Source organism: Hyla sarda, chromosome 1, assembly GCF_029499605.1.
Source record: "Hyla sarda isolate aHylSar1 chromosome 1, aHylSar1.hap1, whole genome shotgun sequence".
Lineage (NCBI taxonomy): Eukaryota > Metazoa > Chordata > Amphibia > Anura > Hylidae > Hyla > Hyla sarda.
The window spans coordinates 244575286-244596126 of NC_079189.1; the positions used below are offsets into that span (position 1 = coordinate 244575286).

General features: G+C 43.7%; 1 protein-coding gene across 6 annotated transcripts in view; it reads left to right on the forward strand.

Annotated features, from left to right (window-relative positions):
• CERS4 (ceramide synthase 4) overlaps positions 1 to 20841 on the forward strand; it is a 324796-nt gene that overhangs the window by 91936 nt on the left and 212019 nt on the right. For all 6 annotated transcript variants that reach the window (XM_056569864.1, XM_056569861.1, XM_056569856.1 and 3 more), the window contains one exon: positions 18025 to 18198. In XM_056569864.1, the coding sequence (XP_056425839.1) occupies positions 18026 to 18198 (173 nt within the window). In that variant the 5' untranslated portion in view covers position 18025. The remainder of the gene's footprint in view (positions 1 to 18024; positions 18199 to 20841) is intronic.

Here is a 20841-nt window from a genome sequence, read left to right on the forward strand (position 1 = left end):
CTTGCCTTTAAAAAATCATAACTCTTTCAATTTTGCACCTAAAAATCCATATGATGGCTTATTTTTTGCGCCACCAATTCTACTTTGTAATGACGTCAGTCATTGTGCCCAAAAATCTACGGTGAAACGGAAAAAAAAATCATTGTGAGACAAAATTGAAAAAAAAACGCTGTTTTGTAACTTTTGGGGGCTTCCGTTTCTACGTAGTAAATTTTTCGGTAAAAATGACACCTGATATTTATTCTGTAGGTCCATACAATTAAAATGATACCCTACTTATATAGGTTTGATTTTGTCGTACTTCTGGAAAAAATCATAACTTCATGCAGGAAAATTAATGCGTTTAAAATTGTCATTTCTGACCCCTATAACTTTTTAATTTTTCCGTGTATGGGGCGGTATTTGCGCCGTGATCTGAAGTTTTTAACGGTACCATTTTTGCATTGATAGGACTTATTGACTTATTCATTTTTTCATGATATAAAAAGTGACCAAAAATGCACTATTTTGTACTTTGGAATTTTTTTGCGCGCACGCCATTGACCGTGCGGTTTAATTAACGATATATTTTTATAATTCGCACATTTCCGCACGCGGCAATACCATATATGTTTATTTTTATTTTTATTTACACTGTGTTTTTTTTTTTTATGGGAAAAGGGGGGTGATTCAAACTTTTAATAGGGAAGGGGTTAAATGATATTTATTCACTTTTTTTTCACTTTTTTTTTGCAGTGTTATAGCTCCCATAGGGACCTATAACACTGTTCACATTGATCTTTCACATTGATCACTGGTTTCTCATAAGAAACCAGTGATCGATGATTCTGCCGCTTGACTGCTCATGCCTTGATCTCAGGCACTGAGCAGTCATTCGGCGATCGGACAGCGAGGAGGCAGGTAGGGACCCTCCTGCTGTCCTGTAAGCTGTTCGGGATGCCGCGATTTCGCCGCGGCTATCCCGAACAGCCCACTGAGCTAACCGGCATGGTTTCAGTTTCACTTTAGACACGGCGTTCAACTTTGAACGCCTCGTCTAAAGGGTTAATAGCGTGCGGCACAGCGATCAATGCCGTGGCCCTGCGTTATAGATCGGTAGCGGACACATGACGTTCCAGTACGTCATGTGTCCTTAAGGGGTTAAGTGTGCCAAAAAAAAAAAAAAAAGCCCTTATATGAGCTCTGTGGATGGAAAGATAAAAGAGTTACCTGTCTTAACCCCCTAAGGACACAGCTGGTTTTGGCCTTGAGGAGCAGTCCACAGAATGTTAGGTCGGCACTTGGATCGTGTGGGTGCCAGGGATAGGGTATCCAATATGTGTAGAAAGAGATCCTGGCACACCAGAGTTAGATGCAAGTAATTTTCTTTTTATTAAAGCATAAAGTAACGCAGCACGCGTTCTGGCCACTACAGCCTTTTTCAACTGCATACAGCGTTCCAGCCACTACAGCCTTTTTCATGCAGTTGAAAAAGGCAGCAGTGGCCGGAACGCGTGCTGCGTTACTTTATGCTTTAATAAAAGGAAAATCACTTGCATCTAACTGGGATCTCTTTCTACACATATTGGCCTTGAGGAGGACCAATTAAAATATTAGTGTTTTCGCTTTCCTTCTTACCTTCCAAGAGCCATAACTCTTAGGACCAAATGAGGGCTTGTTTTTTGAGTGACCAATTGTACTTTCTAATGAATGACACCTTTAATTTTACCCTAAAATGTGCAGCAAAAAACATGTGTATTATTTATGGATTGAAATTGAAGTTTCATTTTTACAAAGTACACTTTATAGTAAAATGGGTCAATACGATTAAAATGTCAAACTTTTTTTTACAAAATAAGTATGCTTACAATGGCCCTATTATGACCCCTAGAACTTTTTTTTTATTTTTCCATATACAGAGCTGTTTGAGGGCTCAATATTTTGTGCCGTTATCTGTAGTTTTTACCAGTACCACATTTGTGTAAATGTTAAATTTTGATCACTTTTATTCCATTTTTTCCTGTGATGTGACCAAAAATCGGCAATTTTGGACTTTGCTATCGTCTGGCGTTAATGCCGTTTAACTTTTAGGATCAGTTCTATATATTTTATACCTGTATTTGAATCCCTTTAAGTGGTAGTCCAGTGCTGAAAAACGTATCCCCTTTTATAAGGATAGGGGATACGTTTCAGATTGCGGGGGGTCTGACCGCTGGGGCCCCCCCGCGATCTCCTGTAAGAGGATCCCCTATCCTTAGGTTTTTCAGCACTGTATAACTCCTTTAATGACACAGCTCATTAGGCATTAACCCCTTAAGGACCAAGCCCATTTTGACCTTAAGGACCAGGCCAATTTTATTTTAGCATTTTCCTTTTTTTTTCTTCTCGTCTTCTAAAAATCGTAAATCATTTTAATATTTTCATCCAGAGACCAGAATGAGTGCTTGTTTTTGCGCGACAAATTGTCCTGAGTAATTACATCAATCATTTTACCATAAAATGTATGGCGCAACCAAAAAAATACTATTTGTGTGGGGAAATAAAAATGAAAACCGCAATTTAGCAAATTTTGGAAGGTTTCGTTTTCACGCCGTACTATTTACGGTAAAAATGACATGTGTTCTTTATTTTGTGGGTCAATATGACTAAAATGATACCCATGATTACATACTTTTCTATTATTATCGCGCTTAAAAAAAATCGCAAACTTATTAACCAAATTAGTATGTTTATTTTATTTTATCCTTTTATTTTGACAACCTATAACTTTTTAATTTTTCCGTGTAAGCGGCGGTATGAGTGCTCATTTTGTGCGGCATGATTTTTTTTACATTCACGCCGTTCACCGTTCGGGATCAATAACAATATATTTTAATAGTTTGGACATTTACGTACGTGACGATACCAAATACGTGTATAATTTTTTTTTTTACTTATGGGGTGAAATGGGGAAAAAAGGACATTTTACATTTTTTGTGGGGGACGGGATTTTTCACATATTTTTTATTTTTACTTTTGTTAACTTTTTTTTTTTACACTTCAATGGTCCTTTGATTGCTAATACTGTTAAGTGCTATGCATAGGGCATAGCACTGATCAGTGTTATTGTTCATCTTCTGGTCTGGTCTGCTCGATCGCAGAAGACCCATGGAAGGCGGCGGAGGCAGGTGAGGGGACCTGCGTGCACCACTCAGGATGGACGGATCGTCACGGCAGCGCTGCGGGTGATCCGATCATCCATTTTTCTGACCGCACTGCCACAGATGCCGTGATCTGTATTGATCACGGCATCTGAGGGGTTAATGGCAGACATCCATGTGATCGCCATTACCGGCGGGTCCCTGGCTGTGATCAGCAGCTGGGACCAGTTGCGCATGATCCGAGCATCGCTCCGATGCTCGCGGTCATGTACAGGACGTAAATATATGTCCTGGTGCGCTAAGTACCGCAGCACCAGGACGTACATTTGTGTCCTTGGTCGTTATGGGGTTAAGGACACAGACAATTAAATTTTTTGCAGTTTTGTTTTTCCTCGTTGCTATAACTCTTATATTTCCATCCACAGACCCATATGAGGACTTGTTTTTTGCACAACGAATTGTACTTTCTAATTACATCACTAATTTTACTAATTTATAGGGTAAAACCCAAAAAATATTATTTATGTGGGGATATTGAAAAGAAAACTGCAATTTTGCTCATTTTGGAGGGATTTGTTTTCAGGTTTTACTCTTTTCTGTAAAAATAACTTTTTTTAAAGGGGTACTCCCTTGGAAAACTTTTTTTTTTTAAACAATTGGTGCCAGAAAGTTAAACAGATTTGTAAAGTAATTTAAACTGTAACCAACCCCTCAAGATTAGTACCAGTTACCTGATACATAGATGAACAATATACAATACTAAATAACTTGATCGTGCTTCAATTACAAGATACAAATTTTGAAAAAATAATTATTTTATTTAAAATACAAAATATCAGATAGTATATTTTAGCCTCATAGCACAGGGCCCTTGTGCAGAGGATAATCAGATATAATAATTCAAACATAAAATCAAATTGAGAACACCAATAACTAACGTTGAAGGAATGATATGAAATTTGGTGACACTTTCGCAATCCGGCAACTGATAGTCCAGAAATGATCTAAAGTCCTGTAAATGATTTGGGATTTCAGTATACTGAATGCAAATAGATTAAATATAGTTACCAGCCTGATGCGAGTTACCAGCCTGATGTATGTTGTTCATCTATGTATCAAGTAACTGGTACTAGTCTTGAGGGGTTGGTTACTGTTTAAATTTATTTTGCATAATGTCCAAAGTAGGAGAAAATCCCCATAGCAAACATATGCTGCTCTGGACAGTTCCTAAAATGGACAGCAGAGGTCAGTAGAGAGCACTGTGGTCATGACATCAGAGAAATCTAAAAAGATAGGCGTTTCCTCAGTAGTATATATCCCCTAAAAAGTACTGAAAGGATTAAGATTTTTTAATAGTAATTTACAAATCTGTTTAACTTTCTGGCACCAGTTGATTTAAAAAAAAAAGTTTTCCCCAGAAGTACCCCTTTGATTCTGTGTGACTATACGGTAAAATGGTGATAAAAGCATTATTACATGCTTTTCTTTTATTGTACTGCTTTTACAAAAACTTGTACAAAATAAGTATGTTTAGCATTGCCCCATTTTGACCACCTATAACTTTCAAAATTTTCTGTATATGGGGCTATATGAGGGCTCATTTTGTGCGCCGTGATCTTTAGTTTTTACTTGTACTACTTTTGCATATTCGGGAATTTTTTTATTGCTTTTTATAAAAATGTTATGGAATGGGATGTGACAAAAAAGCAAAAATGTTAGAATTTTGTTACGTTTACACCATTGACCATATGGGATCATAAACATTAGATTTTGTAGTCTGGACATTTATGCACGCACCGATACCAAATATGTTTATTAATTATCTTTTTTTTTACACTTTTTGGGGTAAAATTTTAAAAAAAATTATTGGAGAAGGAGCTTTTTCACATTTTGATTACTTCTTTAAACATTTAAATTTAACTTTTTATGTTCCCACAGGGGACTATTTATAGCAATCATTAGATTGCATATGCATAGCACTGATCTGTATTATCAATAATCTAATTATCTGGTCTGCTAGAAGGCAGACAAAAAGAAGAAGACCCTGGGAAAGCGGCAGAAGTAGGTAAGGAGACCTCCGTCCGCCATCTTGGCTGATCGGATCCCCGCGGTCATGCTGCGAGCGATCCGATCAGCTATTAGCATTGCTGCAGAAGCCACGATCAGTATTGATTACAGTATCTCAGGGGACCAATGGTGGATATCAGTGCAATCACTGATGCCCCCCATTTCTGGCGGGTCCCTGGCTGCTGATAGATGCCAGGATCTGCCGTGCATGAAGCGAGCGCAGCTGCTGTGCTCGCTTCATGTATAGTATGTAAATGTGTGTTATAGTACCAGAACATACATTTATGCCCTATGACCTTAAGGGGTTAAATGTGTGTTAAATGTGTGTAATAAAGATGATTAATTTTATACTATAATTGTTGTCTGCTGCAACATATTTCTTCTTTGTAGGTTTTTGTTCAGATTAGTTGCATATGGCAGACCTGCTATATGTCCACACACACTATTAGCTATAGAAGTAACTTAGGGGTTTAACCAGTTAAGGACCCAGGGCGTACGGGTACGTCCTGACACCCTGGTACTTAAGGGCCCAGGACGTACATATATGCCTGTGGGAATCAGCAGTCACCAGACCGGGGTGACTGCTGATATCGATCAGCAGGCATCCCGCGCAAATGCCCAGTGAGTCGATGATCGACGCAAATCGCTGGTGAATTCACACCGGCGATTTGCCGAGATTCTGGGACATACGGGTCTACGGTAACCTGGAAAATAAGGGGGATCGGGGTTATCCATGACATCCACAATCCCCCTGAACGGATAGGAGTGAGGTAGCAGGGGTGCCACCCCTCCTATCCCTGCTATTGGTCATCTAGAAGCAACGACCAATAGCGGATCGGGGGCGGGGGCGGGGGTTAACTTTTGGTTTCCCCGTTCTGCCCACCCACAGTAGGCTGGGCAGGACGGGTAAACCGACAGGGACCGGCGCTGAAGTCCACTTACCCATCGATGGTGGCAGCGGGTGGTGATCGGCGGCGGTGATCGGCGGCAGAAGAGGATGGTGATGCCGCTCCATGGATCCTACGGAAGCCGGTAAGTTGCCTAGCAACATCTGGAGGGCTACAGTCTGAGACCACTATACAGTCGGCTCTAAACTGTAGCCCTCCAGATGTTGCAAAACTACAACTCCCAGCATGCCCAGACAGCTGTTTGGGCATGCTGGGATATGTAGTTTTGCAACAGCTGGAGGCATGCAACTACAACTCCCAGCATGCCAAGACAGCCGTTTGCTGTTCATGCATGCTGGGAGTTGTAGTTTTGCAAGAATTAGAGGGCCACGGTTTAGAGACCACCGCACAGTGATCTTCAAACTGTGGCCCTCCAGATGTTGCAAAGCTACAAATCCCAGCATGCCCAGACAGCAAACTGCTGTTTGGGCATGCTGGGGGTTGTAGTTTTTCAATATCTAGAGGGCCACAGCTTAGAGACCACTGCACAGTGATCTTCCAACTGTACCCCTCTAAGTCTTGCAAAGCTACAAATCCCAGCATGCCAAAAAAGCAAACGGCTGTCCGGGCATGCTGGGAGTTGTAGTTTTGCAATATCTGGAGGGCTACAGATTAGAGACCACTGGATAGTGGTCTTCAAACCGTGCCCCTCCAGATGATACTCACCAGCAGAATTGCTTCACCAGGAGGATCGCCGCCCGCCGCACCTTCAGGAGGATCGCCGCCCGCCGCCGATCGGTAAGTCACCGCCGCATCTCACAGGACAGTTCCCCCGCTCTGCCCGGACTACTGGATGGGCAAAGTGAGGGAACTGAACTTTAACCCCCCCCCCCCAATCTGCTATTGGTCGGTTGCTCTAAGTCTAAGACGCTGCAGATGCAATCAGCATACCCTATCCTTTATGTTTTTTTTTATTTTATATTATTATTATTTTATATTATTTAATAAATATATTTTATTTTATATTTTATTTACTTATTTTTTTATTTTATTTTTTTATGATTATTATTATTGTTATTATAATTTTTTTTTACATTGTTACTTTTTCACACTTGATTACTTTTTATTTTAATGCTTTGGAATACTTAATATTCCAAATCATTACAGGAATATGCTGCCTGTCAGTCAGCTCCCTCCCTCTGTCAAACTTCTTACAGCTCGTGGTAGCTTCCGACCGCAGCTGCAAGGGTTAAACTGCCAGGACCAAAGTTTACTTCGGTCATGGCAGTGCTACAGGCCCCCATCTGCCATGGTGAGATGCAGCACCCCACGATCGCATTAAAAGACAGAGGAAGCTCCCTCTGTCAAACCTCTTAGGCTCCTTTCACACTATAGAAGTTCACCCGTTATAAACGCCCGTTTGAAAAGCCATTTTAAACGTGCGTTAAACAACCCCATTCAAGTTTATGGTGTTTTTATATTACACGTTATGACCTGTTATAGCCCGTCATGAATAATGGACATTATTTGTGAAGGGAGAAATAACGTGACAGGCACAAATTTTGAAAAACAATCATCTTAAATGGCCCAGCCGTTCTCCTTTTATGGCCGCCCGAAGTTTCTGCTAAAAACTACATCTCCCAGCATGCCCGCTCCTGACATCCGGCCAGCTCCTGCCTAAAGGGAGGATTGCGCATGCGCAGAACGTAAGCGCTGATTGGAAGGCAGCGCAGAGATAGGCGTTTGCATAGCTGAGCCTATGGCAGCTCAGCTCTGTGGATATATGAATATATTACTGAGATGGGGAGTGGCCGACTCAGGACTGGGAGGCCGACAGAGCCCGCAGTGACTCATGGGAGCGATGAGTCACCGGGCTAAGATGGCGGCGGTGCCTAAGAAGCAGCGGTCGAACGTCATTGATTGAAGAAAAAGGAGCCAGCTTCCGTTCGGAGAATAAATGCGGGAGAAGACCAGGAAAAGAGCCATAGGGATAAGGTAAGTAATCTACAATGTTATATAACTTTGTCTTAGGCTTAGTTTGCCCTTAAAAAAACGAGCATCGGAGTACTCCTTTAATGCCCGTTATAATAACGTCCTTAGTTTTACTGAGCAAGCTCAGAAGAGGTGACATCAACAGACTCTTGCAGTGCTGAGGGACTACTACTAATCCCATCATTAAAAACAGACTTGTTTCCATGATGGGAGTAGTAATTCCCTAGCTACGGGAGTCTGCAGACAGCTGGGGAGGCTACATTAGTGTTTGTACTACTACCCCCATCATGGAACAGTCTGTTCCATGATGGGGGTTGTAGTACAGGGGCTGAGGGATTGATTGCACTGGGTTTCACTTCTGAGACCCGATGCGATCTGAAGTTATTAAGCAGGGGAGTGGGCAGCAAGCTCCGCAACCCTGCAATGTATCAGTGTGTTTTAACTTTAATTTTTGAATCCCCCGCGGGGAGCCCTGAATGGCCGGTACCGAGGAGCCATTCAGGGCTCTCAGAGGGAGATTTAAAAATGAACATTGTGAGCAGCAGGGGGCCATATCTATATTAAAAGTGCTGTTGGGGGCAAGATATATAGCGCTGCAGGGGGAGCAGACATATAGCCTATATATCTAGCCCCCCCAGCAGCGCATTAGATATGACCCCCACTGGCGCATTAAATATATACCCCCCCACCGGCGCATTAATAAATATATACCCCCCACCAGCGCATTAAATATATACCCCCACAGTGCATGTATAATGTAGTCTTGCAGCGCTTCTATATACCTTTGCCACTGCAGCGCTTCTATATACCTATGCCACTGCAGCGCTATATGTGAAAAGCATTCTAGCAGCAGCATCGGCCGCCCAATGCTGCTGATAGAAATACTTTTCATACATAGCGCAGTGCCGGCATATGTATATAGAAGCGCTGTGGGAGGCAGATAATGCTATATGTCTGCATCCCAGCGCTTCTATATACATATACCCCTGCAGCGCTATTAATGAAAAGTATTTCTATTAGCAGCCGGCTCCTGGCATTATGCGCTCCTTATAGAAATACTTTTCATTCATAGCGCTGCAGGGTTATATGCATATAGAAGCGCTGGGGTGCAGACATATAGCATTGTCTGCCCCCCACAGCAATTTATATATAACAATTTATAGAATCATTGGGGGGAGATTTATCATTAGGTGTCTGTTGTAGACACAAATCTACCCCTTTACACTGCTTGTCAACTTTACACTCTTGCTCAAGATTTACTAAAGTTGTGCACTCCTTTGATAAATTTTGTGTAAACATAAAAACTCCCCCCCTCGCTCTACTGTGCACTCCATCTCTGCCTCACACTTCACAGAGCTGTACACTGCTTACATAGCTAGAAGTGCCCGAGCAGCAGTGTGTGCGGAACAAAAATCTATTTTGGCGTGAAAAGTATCGACCACATTTTCAAAGAGATTTGTGCCGCGGTTTACACTGTTCACGTCAGTTTTGTTAAAGTGGATGTGTCCACGTACATTGTCTGCTTTACATGATATGTTCAAAGGGGTGAGAGTCCAGTTTACATAAAAAAATTCACACCAGCTTTTTTATAGTGTAGAAATCACAGAAATGGTTGTAGTTCTATTGTTTTTGTTTTCTTCTCATTTGTACGTGAATGTGGAGGACTACGTCAGATTCGGTTGATTGCGATGATAAACAGCGTTATTTGAAATGTCAATAAAATAGTTAACGAGGGCTGTGGGGAAATTTTTTTTTTTAAATAAAACATTTTTTTCAATGTGTTGTGTTTTTTATAATTGAATTTTCAGGCTTAGTAGTGGAAGCCGTCTTGTAGACAGAATCCATTACTAAGCCAGGGTTAGTGTTAGCCCCAAAATCAGCTAACGCTAACCCCCAATTATTGCTCCCGGTACCCACCGCCACCAACAAAATAGGCACTCCTGGGCCTAGTCGGTAACAGGCTGGCGCTATTTAGGCTGGGGAGAACCAGTATGAATGGTCCTTCCCCACCCTGGTGATGTTGGGGTATATATATATATATATATATATATATATATATACCTGGTTGGTATCAAATGGGGGAACCACACACTTTTTTTTTTTTTTTTAAATAATAATAAAAAAAAAAACGCATAGGCTTCCCCTATTTTCAGTATCAACCAGATACCAACCAAGCAGCAACAACCTGACGTTACAAGGGTGGTCAAGGACCATTGTTACTGGCCCTCGCCAGCCTAAATAATGCCAGCCTGTTACTGCCTAGGCCCCAGAGCGCCATTTTTGATGCTCCGGGCCTGTTGGTACCAGCTCATCCCGCCACCACTGTGGCGGTGGGTAGCGGGGTAATAATTGGAGGTTAGCATTAGCTGATTTTGGGGCTAACGCTAAGCCCTGGCACAGTAATGAATTTAGTCTATAAGACGGCTTCCACTACTAATCCTGAACATTCAATTATAAAATACATAAAACATTGGAAAAATGTATTTGAAAAAAACACTCCCCCACAGCCCTCATTAGCCCTTTTATTGAAATTTTAAAATCATCGTCATCGTTGCAATCCACCGATTCAGACGTAGTCCTCTGCATTCACGTATCTGAAATGAGAAGAAAAGAAAATAAAGGTTAGTACATTTTTGGTGCTCTCTCTTGCGGAGAGAGCACATAATGCTGTCTTTTCCTAAACAGGGAGACTCCAATTATTGCTAAACTACAATCATGGGGGGCTGTAGTTAACCTGTTGGGGACGAAGGGCGTATGCATACGCCCTTGCGTCCTGGTACTTAAGGACGAAGGGCGTATCCATACGCCCGTGGGAATTTCGGTCCCCGCCGCGCGGGGATCGGGCCGGGGTGACTGCTGATATCTATCAGCAGGCACCCCGTGCAAATGCCCAGGGGGGGGGTCATTAGAGTGAATTCACTTGCGATTTGCGCCGATTCCGGGTCATTACGGGTGACCCGGTGACCCGGAATAGAAGGGGGATCGCGGGTGTCTAAGACACCCACGATCCCCCTAAAGCGATAGGAGTGAGGTGGCAGAGTTGCCACCCCTCCTATCTCTGCTATTGGTGGTCTAGACGCGACCACCAATAGCAGATCTGGGGCGGGGGGGGGGGGGGGGGTTACTTTCGTTTTCCCCGTCCTGCCCACCCACAATAGGCGGGGCAGAACGGGGAAAATGAAGAGGAGCGGCGCCGGAGTCCACTTACCCCTCCGGAGGCAGCGGAGCGACGGGGATCGGCGGCGGCGACGGAGATCTGCGGCGGCGTGCGGCAGAAGAGGACGGCTCCCGGATGCGACGGAAGCCGGTGAGTAGTTGCCTAGCAACATCTAGAGGGCTACAGTCTGAGACCACTATAGTGGTCTCTAGACTGTAGCCCTCCAGATGTTGCAAAACTACAACTCCCAGCATGCCCAGACAGCTGTTTGCTGTGTGGGAATGCTGGAATTTGTAGTTTTGCAACAGCTGGAGGTCTGCAGTTTAGAGACCACTGCACAGTGATCTCTATACTGCCCTCTAGATCTCGAAAAACTACAACTCCTAGCATGCCCACACAGCTGTTTGCTGTCTGGGCATGCTGGGAGTTGTAGTTTTGCAACATCTGGAGGTCCACAGTTTGGAGATCACTGTTCAGTGGTCTCTAAATTGTAGCACTCCAGATGTTGCAAAACTACAAATTCCAGCATGCCCACACAGAAAACAGCTGTCTCGGCATGCTGGGAGTTGTAGTTGCGTACTTCCAGCTGTTGCATAACTACATCTCCCAGCATGCCCTTCTGTGATCAGACATGCTGGGAATTGTAGTTTTGCAACAGCTGAAGGCACACTGGTTGGAAAATACTGAGTTAGGTAACAGAACCCAACTCAGTATTTTCCAACCAGTGTGCCTCCAGCTGTTTCAAAACTACAACTCGCAGCATGTACTGACAGACCGTGCATGCTGGGAGTTGTAGTTTTGCAACAGCTGGAGGCTCACTGGTTGGAAAATACTGAGTTAGGTAACAGAACCTAACTGAAGGTTTTCCAACCAGTGTGCCTCCAGCTGTTGCAAAACTACAACTCCCAGCATGTACTGACAGACCGTGCATGCTAGGAGTTGTAGTTTTGAAACAGCTGGAGGTTTGCCCCCCCCCCCAATGTGAACGTACAGGGTACATTCACACGGGCGGGTTTACAGCAAGTTTCCTGCTTCAAGTATGAGCTGCGGCAAATTTTTTGCCGCAGCGCAAATTCCTAGCGGGAAACTCACCGTAACCCGCCAGTGTGAATGTACCCTAAAAACACTACACTATACTAACACCTAATAAAGAGTAAAACACTACATATACACCCCCTTACACTGTCCCCCCCAATAAAAAGGAAAAACGTATTGTACAGCAGTGTTTCCAAAACGGAGCCTCCAGCTGTTGCAAAACAACAACTCCCAGCATTTCCGGACAGCCACTGACTGTCCAGGCATGCTGGGAGTTTAGCAACAGCTGGAGGCACCCTGTTTGGGAATCACTGGCGTAGAATACCCCTATGTCCACCCCTATGCAATCCCTAATTTAGTCCTCAAATGCACATGGCGCTCTCTCACTTTGGAGCCCTGTCGTATTTCAAGGAAACAGTTTAGGGTCACATATGGGGTATCGCTGTACTCGGGAGAAATTGCACTACAAATTTTGGGTGCTTTTTCTCCTTTTACCCCTTATGAAAAGGAAAAGTTGGGGTCTACACCAGCCTGTTAGTGTAAAAAAAAATTTTTTTTACACTAACATGCTGGTGTTGCCCTTTACTTTTTATTTTCACAAGAGGTAAAAGGGAAAAAAAGACCCCCAAAATTTGTAACGCAATTTCTCCTGAGTACGGAAATACCCCATATGTAGGCGTAAAATGCTCTGCGGGCGCACAGCAAGGCTCAGGAGTGAGAGCGCACTTTGTACATTTGAGGCCTAAATTGGTGATTTGCACAGGGGTGGCTGATTTTACAGCGGTTCTGACATAAATGCCAAAAAATAAATACCCACATGTGACCCCATTTTGGAAACTACACCCCTCGTGTAATGTAATAAGGGGTACAGTGAGCATTTACGCCCCACAGGGGTCTGAAAGATTTTTGGAACAGTGGTACGTGAAAATGAAAAATTTAATTTTTTTGTTTGCACAGCCCACTGTTCCAAAGATCTGTCAAACGCCAGTGGGGTGTAAATGCTCACTGTACCCCATATTACATTCTGTGAGGGGTGTAGTTTCCAAAATGGGGTCACATGTGGGGGGGTCCACTGATCTGGCACCACGGGGGGCTTTGTAAATGCACATGGCCCCCGACTTCCATTCCAAACAAATTATCTCTCTAAAAGCTCAATGGCGCTCCTTCTCATCTGAGCGTTGTAGTTCGCTCGCAGTGCACTTGACGTACAAACATGGGGTATTTCCATACTCAGAAGAAATGGGGTTACAAATTTTGGGGGGCATTTTCTCCTATTACCCTTTGTAAAAAAGTAAAATTTGGGGAAAAACCAGCATTTTAGTGGAAACATTTTTTTTTTTCATTTACACATCCGACTTTAACTAAAAGTTGTCAAACACCTGTGGGGTGTTAAGGCTCACTGTACCCCTTGTTACGTTCCTTGAGGGGTGTTGTTTCCATAATAGTGTGCAATGTGGGGGTTTTTGCTGTTCTGGCACCATAGGGGCTTCCTAAATGGGACATGCCCCCCAAAAACCATTTCAGAAAAACTCACTCTCCTAAATCCCATTGTTGCTCCTTCCCTTCTGAGCCCTATAGTGCACCCGCCGAACACTTGACATATACATATGAGGTATTTTCTTACTCGAGAGAAATTGGGTTACAAATTTTGAGAGGAGTTTTTTTCCTTTTACCCCTTATAAAAATTCAAAAATTGGGTCTACAAAAACATGCCAGTGTAAAAAATGAAGATTTTGAATTTTCTCCTTCACTTTGCTGCTATCCCTGTGAAACACCTAAAGGGTTAAAACGCTGACTGAATGTCATTTTGAATACTTTGAGGGGTGCAGTTTTTATAATGGGGTCATTTATCGGGTATTTCTAACCAGAAGACCCTTCAAATCCACTTCAAACCTGAACTGGTCCCTGAAAAATTCTGATTTTGAAAATTTTGCAAAAAATTGGAAAATTGTTGCTGAACTTTGAAGCCCTCTGGTGTTTTCCAAAAGTAAAAACTCATCAATTTTATGATGCAAACATAAAGTAGACATATTGTATATGTGAATCAATATATAATTTATTTGGAATATCCATATTCCTTATAAGCAGAGAGCTTCAAAGTTAGAAAAATGCTAAATGTTCAAATTTTTCATGAAATTTTTGAATTTTTCACCAAGAAAGGATGCAAGTATCGCCGGAAATTTACCACTAACATAAAGTAGAATATGTCACGAAAAAACAATCTCGGAATCAAATTTATAAGTAAAAGCATTCCAGAGTTATTAATGCTTAAACTGACAGTGGTCAGATTTGCAAAAAATGCTCCCGTCCTTAGGGTCATAATGGGTTCCGTCCCCAAGGGGTTAAACAACAGCTGGAGTCTTCCTGTTTGGGAACACACTGGCAGAAAGGCTCTGTTCCCATTATGCAAAACACATAATGAGAACATATTCAGGTCTGGACTGTGTAGCTCCGCCCCTAATGACGTCATCGCTAGGGGGCGGAGCAGTAAAGGTCACAGGAGTGAGCCCCACTTTCGCTCTGCCCCTCAACCCCTGAACTATAACTCCCATCATGGAAAGAGTCTGCCCCATGATGGGAGTAGTAGTCCAAGGGCAGAGGGACAGATCAAAAGGAGTGTGAGACCCCCTGCGACCTTTACTGCTTCAGCCTCCTAGTGATGATGTTATCAGGGGCAGGAGCTACACAGTCCAGGCCTGACTCTGTTCTCATTATGCGTTTTGCATAATGGATCACAGCAGGTCATTCACCGCTGTGATCCGCATTTATTAACTTTACAAGTCGTCGGCACATGCGACTCCACTGCGCTGCCCGACGGCTCCAGGCCACTGTATAAATTTTTTATCGGCGTATAACACGCACCCTCATTTGCACAGGAAAATTTGAGGAAAAAAAATAAATGTAAAATAAATTACTTGGAAGCTCTGAACTATATGCCTCATCATCCCCCCAACTTTTATTCCTCCTGCCCCTCAGTTTGCTCCCCCGCTTCCACGTGCCACATCATTCCTCCCCTTTTATCAGCCCCTGTGCCACGTTTACCCCCCCTGATCCCCTGTGTGCCTCCTTTCCCCTGTGATTCCCCTTGCTCATCATCCCCCCTGCTCAGCATTCACCCCCCTCTGACTCATCATTCCCCCTGCTCATCCTCCCCCTGCTCATTATTTTCACCCAGCTCATCTTTCCCCCCCCCCTTGCTCATTGTTCCCCCCCCCCCCCCCCCCCCCCTCCTCCTACTTTTTCTATTTTTCATATTTATTTACCTGGCCGCACTCCGGCAGGCTCAGGTAATGCAGCTTGTGGGCTGTGTGGATAGTATGATGAGTGACTTCTCCTGCCGGCTCCTCTGCGAGGCGTCAGGGACGTCACTCCTCATTCTCTGCAGCCACCGCTGGTCAGAGTGGCCACAGCGTCGGCTGCTTGTTTAAGTTTAGCAGCCCGACCGCGGCCACTTTAGAACAGTCACCCGCGGCGGCTGCAGTAAATGAGGAGTGGAGTGACGTCCCTGATGCCGTGCTGAGGAGCTGGCAGGAGACATCACTCATCATACTATTCACACAGCCCACAAGACCCGCATTACCGGAGCCTGCCGGAGCGTGGCCAGGCAAGGAGATATAAAAAATATTAAAATCAGGTGAAGTGTCCGAGCCCACAAGAGCCGCTGCCTGTCACTGTTTTAAAGTTGCCGCGGCCAGGCTGCTGATCTTTAACAAGCAGCCGGCGCTGCGGCCACTTTAAATCGGTGACCAGAACATTTATCGATAATTCATAATCCCCGCCGCCAGGAGACGGGAGCTCTGATTGGTGAAAAGCTATGCACCAATCAGAGCTCCTGTATACAGGAGCCTGGAGCCGGTGGGCAGCGCAGTGTAGCTGCATGTGCCGCCGGCTTGTTAACTTAATAAATGCGGATCGCAGCAGGTCTCTGGAGAATGACCTGCTGCAATCTGCACCTCAGTCCCTGGATTATAACTCCCATCATGGACGGAGTCTGTCCCCGCAGCCGGGGGATGTGCAAGTGCCATCCCTCAGCACTGCGGTACTACAACTACTCCCATCATGGGATAGACTCGTTCCATGATGGGAGTTATAGTCCAGGGGCTGAGGTGCAGATCTCACTGGGTCATTCTCCAGAGACCCACTGCATTCAGCATTTATTAACTGTAAAAGCCAGCGGCACATGCGGCTCCACTGAGCCGGCTCCTGTATACAGCTGTCACATTTCATAATCGCCGCCCGGAGACATGAGCTCTGATTGTTGAATAACTATTCATCAATCAGAGCTCCCGTCTCCTGGGCCGGGATTATGAAATGTGATACAGTATATAGGAGCCGGCACACAACGCTGTGTAGTCGCATGTGTCGCAGGCTTTTACAATTAATAAATGCGGATCGCAGCGGGTCTCTGGAGAATGACCCGGTGTGATCTGCACCTCAGTCCCTGGACTACTACTCCCATCATGGGCAGAATCTGTCCATGATGGGAGTAGTAGTCCTAACTGTGCAAAAATAGTTAATACAATTCTCAAATGCTTTAAAACACTTTGGTACGTGTCCTCCGAGGTGGTGTATATTTGCGCAAGAAAAGTGCATTTGTGCATTTTTTTGCGTAAAAAAACCCCCCAAAACATGCAGTTAATAATAGTTAGTAGAAAGTGCTCTATGGTAAACTTAAAGGAGAACTACGGGATTGAAAATGTTATCCCCTATCCTAAGGATAGGGGATAAGTTTCAGATCGCGGGGGGTCCGACGGCTGGGGCCCCCCACGATCTCCCGTACCGGGGCCGTGGCTCTCTGCATAGAGAGCGCGTGTCGACCACCGCACGAGGCGGCGGCTGACACGCGCCCTCCATTTACTGCAATGGGAGAGCCGAAGCACTGCCTTTGGCAATTTCTGACTCTCCCATAGCAGTGTATGGAGGGGGCGTGTCGGCCGCTGCTTCGTGCGGTGGTCAACACACCCTCTCTAACCAGAGAGCCGGGGCCCCGTACGGGAAATCGCGGGGGGCCCCAGTGGTCGGACCCCCCGCAATCTGAATCCTTAGGATAGGGGATACATTTTTCAATCCCGTAGTTCTCCTTTAACCATTGACATGGCTATGACGAATTCGATCTGATTTTGCGCAAAAAAAGACGCAAAAAAAACTCTTGTGCAAATTTTTGTGTTAAAAAATAGACAAATACAAGCTCTATATAGAATGATAAATTCCCCCCCCCCCCCATTGTGTGTGTGTGTGTGTGTAATATATATATATATATATATATATATATATATATGTGTGTATGTATGTTTTTTTTTTTTAGAAACACGCCAAAAATAGTAAAGCACATCTAGTATATGTTGGCATACCTTTCTGCTAATATGGAAATGTACCACCATTGAACTGTGAAACTGGCCTAAAATGCATTCAGTAAAAAAAAAATACAAAAACATATGCAAAACTATAAAATTTAAATCAAGTATAGCTTTTCCTTAGGGTATGTTCACGTGTATGCCTTTAAAAATATATTACAATTCTTTTGGATGCAATAAGCCATAATTCTGAGGCTAAACCACATTGTGGCTCCCAGACACATTCTCTGCATGTAATATACACTAAAAAGTTTAAGTATTGGTATTGGTACAGAATTGGTATACAAAGGGTGATAGCAGGCCTGCAAGTATAAGCTAAAAAAAAACTATGAATGCATGTATTTTAGTGGTTATATACTTGTAGACCTTTTATAGTGAAAATTTCTTACTGTCCTTCTCTTTCTTGGCCACAGAATGGATGCTCTGCTCAACCAGTGGCTTTGGAGACAGGAATATTGGCTTCCTCCTGGAGTAACGTGGGAGGATATGAAGGAAACTGAACATATAAAGTATCCACGTCCTTTGGATCTTCTCTATGGTGTTCCATTTGCTTTTATCCTAACTGCCCTGAGATTTTTGTTTGAAAGGTAGGATTCTCTCAAGGAATTACAGTGCAAGTTACTCAAACATTTCATAGTCTACATACAGAATAACTATTCTGTATGTAGACTATGAAATGATACTCAAATGTAAACATCTCCTTTAAATAGGTACCGTGTATATCGGGGTATACCACGCACCGGCCTATAACGCGCACCCTCATTTTACCAAGGATATTTGGGTAAAAAAAGTTTTTTTACCCAAATATCCTTGGTAAAATGAGGGTGCGTGTGTGTGCTTTCGTATACCCCGATACACCCCCAGGAAAGGCAGGGGGAGAGAGGCCGTCACTGCCTGCTTTTCTCCCCCTGCCTTTCCTGGGGTCTAGAGCCCTGCTGCCGCCGCTTCTCTCACGCTGGCTATCTGCGCCGCTGCCCGTTCTCTCCCCCTGACTATCCCATTGCCGGCGCGGATAGCCAGGGGGAGAGAAGCGGTGCTGGCAATGGGGCAGTGGCGCCGATAGCCAGGGAGAGAGAAGGGGCAGCGGCACCCATTGCCGGCGCCGCTGCCCCGTTGCCTCCCCCATCCCCGGTTGTATAATTACCTGTTGCCGGGTGTGCGTCACATGCGTCGTTGCTATGCACTGCACGGTGCGGCGCAATGACGAGTGACGTCATTGCGTCTCGCAGCGCATAGCAACTTTAGGCTAAAAATTTGTGTACAGAACACAGTATACATGAATGCTTACTATACTTATTAATTCTCTGTTATTCAAACTGTACACAGCTGCTAGTTTTTCCTTCTCTGATGCCCTGCTTTACAGGTTATGATAAAGCACCATATATAGTTTCATGACATTGAGCCATATGCATTTAAATGCCTGGACATATGCATTTAAATACCAAGGTAAGTATACAAAAATAAAGTAGCAAACCACAGGCAGAGGAGCAGGTGAGTATCGCAATGCAGGACAGGACCACCGGACCCCACGCATTCCATCACTCCAAGGTGACTTCCTCAGGGGGAACAATACCCCAGTGGAAGTCACCTTGGAGTGACGGAACGCGTGGGGTCCAGTGGTCCTGTCCTGCATTGCGATACTCAGCTGCTCCTCTGCCTGTGGTTTGCTACTTTATTTTTGTATACTTACCTTGGTATTATATACTGGCATTTATTATATTTACCATTGGGTCATTCGTTGTATTTAGCACCATAGTACTTTTACATTAGCAGCATTGTATGTTATTCCTAACCTATTGTTGCAGGACAGGACCAGGGGTGTGGGGGTTCATGGCCCCTCCCCGTGTTGTGTTTTTATCCCTTTTTGGGTCTTTTAAATGTTTTTAGTTGTCCTGTTGTCATTGTAAAGTGATTTAATTGTGTGTGTGTTTTTTGCATAATAAAGGATATTGATTATACTTGTATCTATGGGTGTGCACTGGTCCACAGTGATTCTTTGTTACGACTTTTTCTCACTGTAAGTAGCACCCCTATTTATTATATTGCATAGGTTGAGCCCCCTCCATTCCTCTCACTTAGTATACGGCACATATGGACAGAAAATTCATACTCAATGTACGCCTATAGCTTTTATGCTGCACGTACGCTCATGGCATTTATACTGCTCATACGCTCATAGCATTTATACTGCTCTTACGGTCTTGCATTTATACTGCATTTACGCTCATAACATACTGAACGTATGCTCATAGCATTTTGATTGCACGCACGCTTATAGCATTTATACTGCACGCATGTTCATGGCGTTATCCTGTACATACGCTCATAGCATTCATACTGTACGCATGCTCATAGCATATATACTGTACTCACGCTCATAGCATTGATATTGTATGCACACTCATAGCATTTATACGGTATGCACGTTCATACCATTTATACTGTACGCACGCTATTAGCATTTATATTGCATGCACGCTCATAGCATTTATACTGTATGTACGCTCTTAGCATTTATATTGCATGCACGTTCATAACATTATTCTGCATGCACGGTCATAGCATTATACTGCACGCACGCCCTTAGCATTTATACCGCATGCACACTCATAGCATTATACTGCACGCACGTTCATAGCAGTTATACTGCTCGTACGCTCTTGGCATTCACGCTGCATGTATACTCACTGCATTCATACTGCTAATACGTTTATAGAATTTATACTGCAAACACGCTCATAGCAGTCATACTGTACGTACGCTCAAAGCATTTATACTGTGCATATGCTCGGGGGGAAAAAAATACACGTTGTGCCTGCCATGTCTGCAGGGGGATTCACTGTGAAATTATTGTTACTGACACATTTAGAGCTATAATATCCCGACCCATAGGTGGTACTATACCCGTTATGCCTGCCACGCCTGCAGGGGGATGCATTGCACATTGTTGTTACTAACACCTTTTCACAGCAATAATATCTCTACTTTTATGCGGTAGTATACAGTGGGGATCAAAAGTTTGGGTACCCCAGGTAAAAATTTGTATTAATGTGCATAAAGAAGCCAAGGAAAGATGGAAAAATCTCCAAAAGGCATCAAATTACAGATTAGACATTCTTATAATATGTCAACAAACGTTAGATTTTATTTCCATCATTTACACTTTCAAAATAACAGAAAACAAAAAATGGCATCTGCAAAAGTTTGGGCACCCTGCAGAGTTAATATTT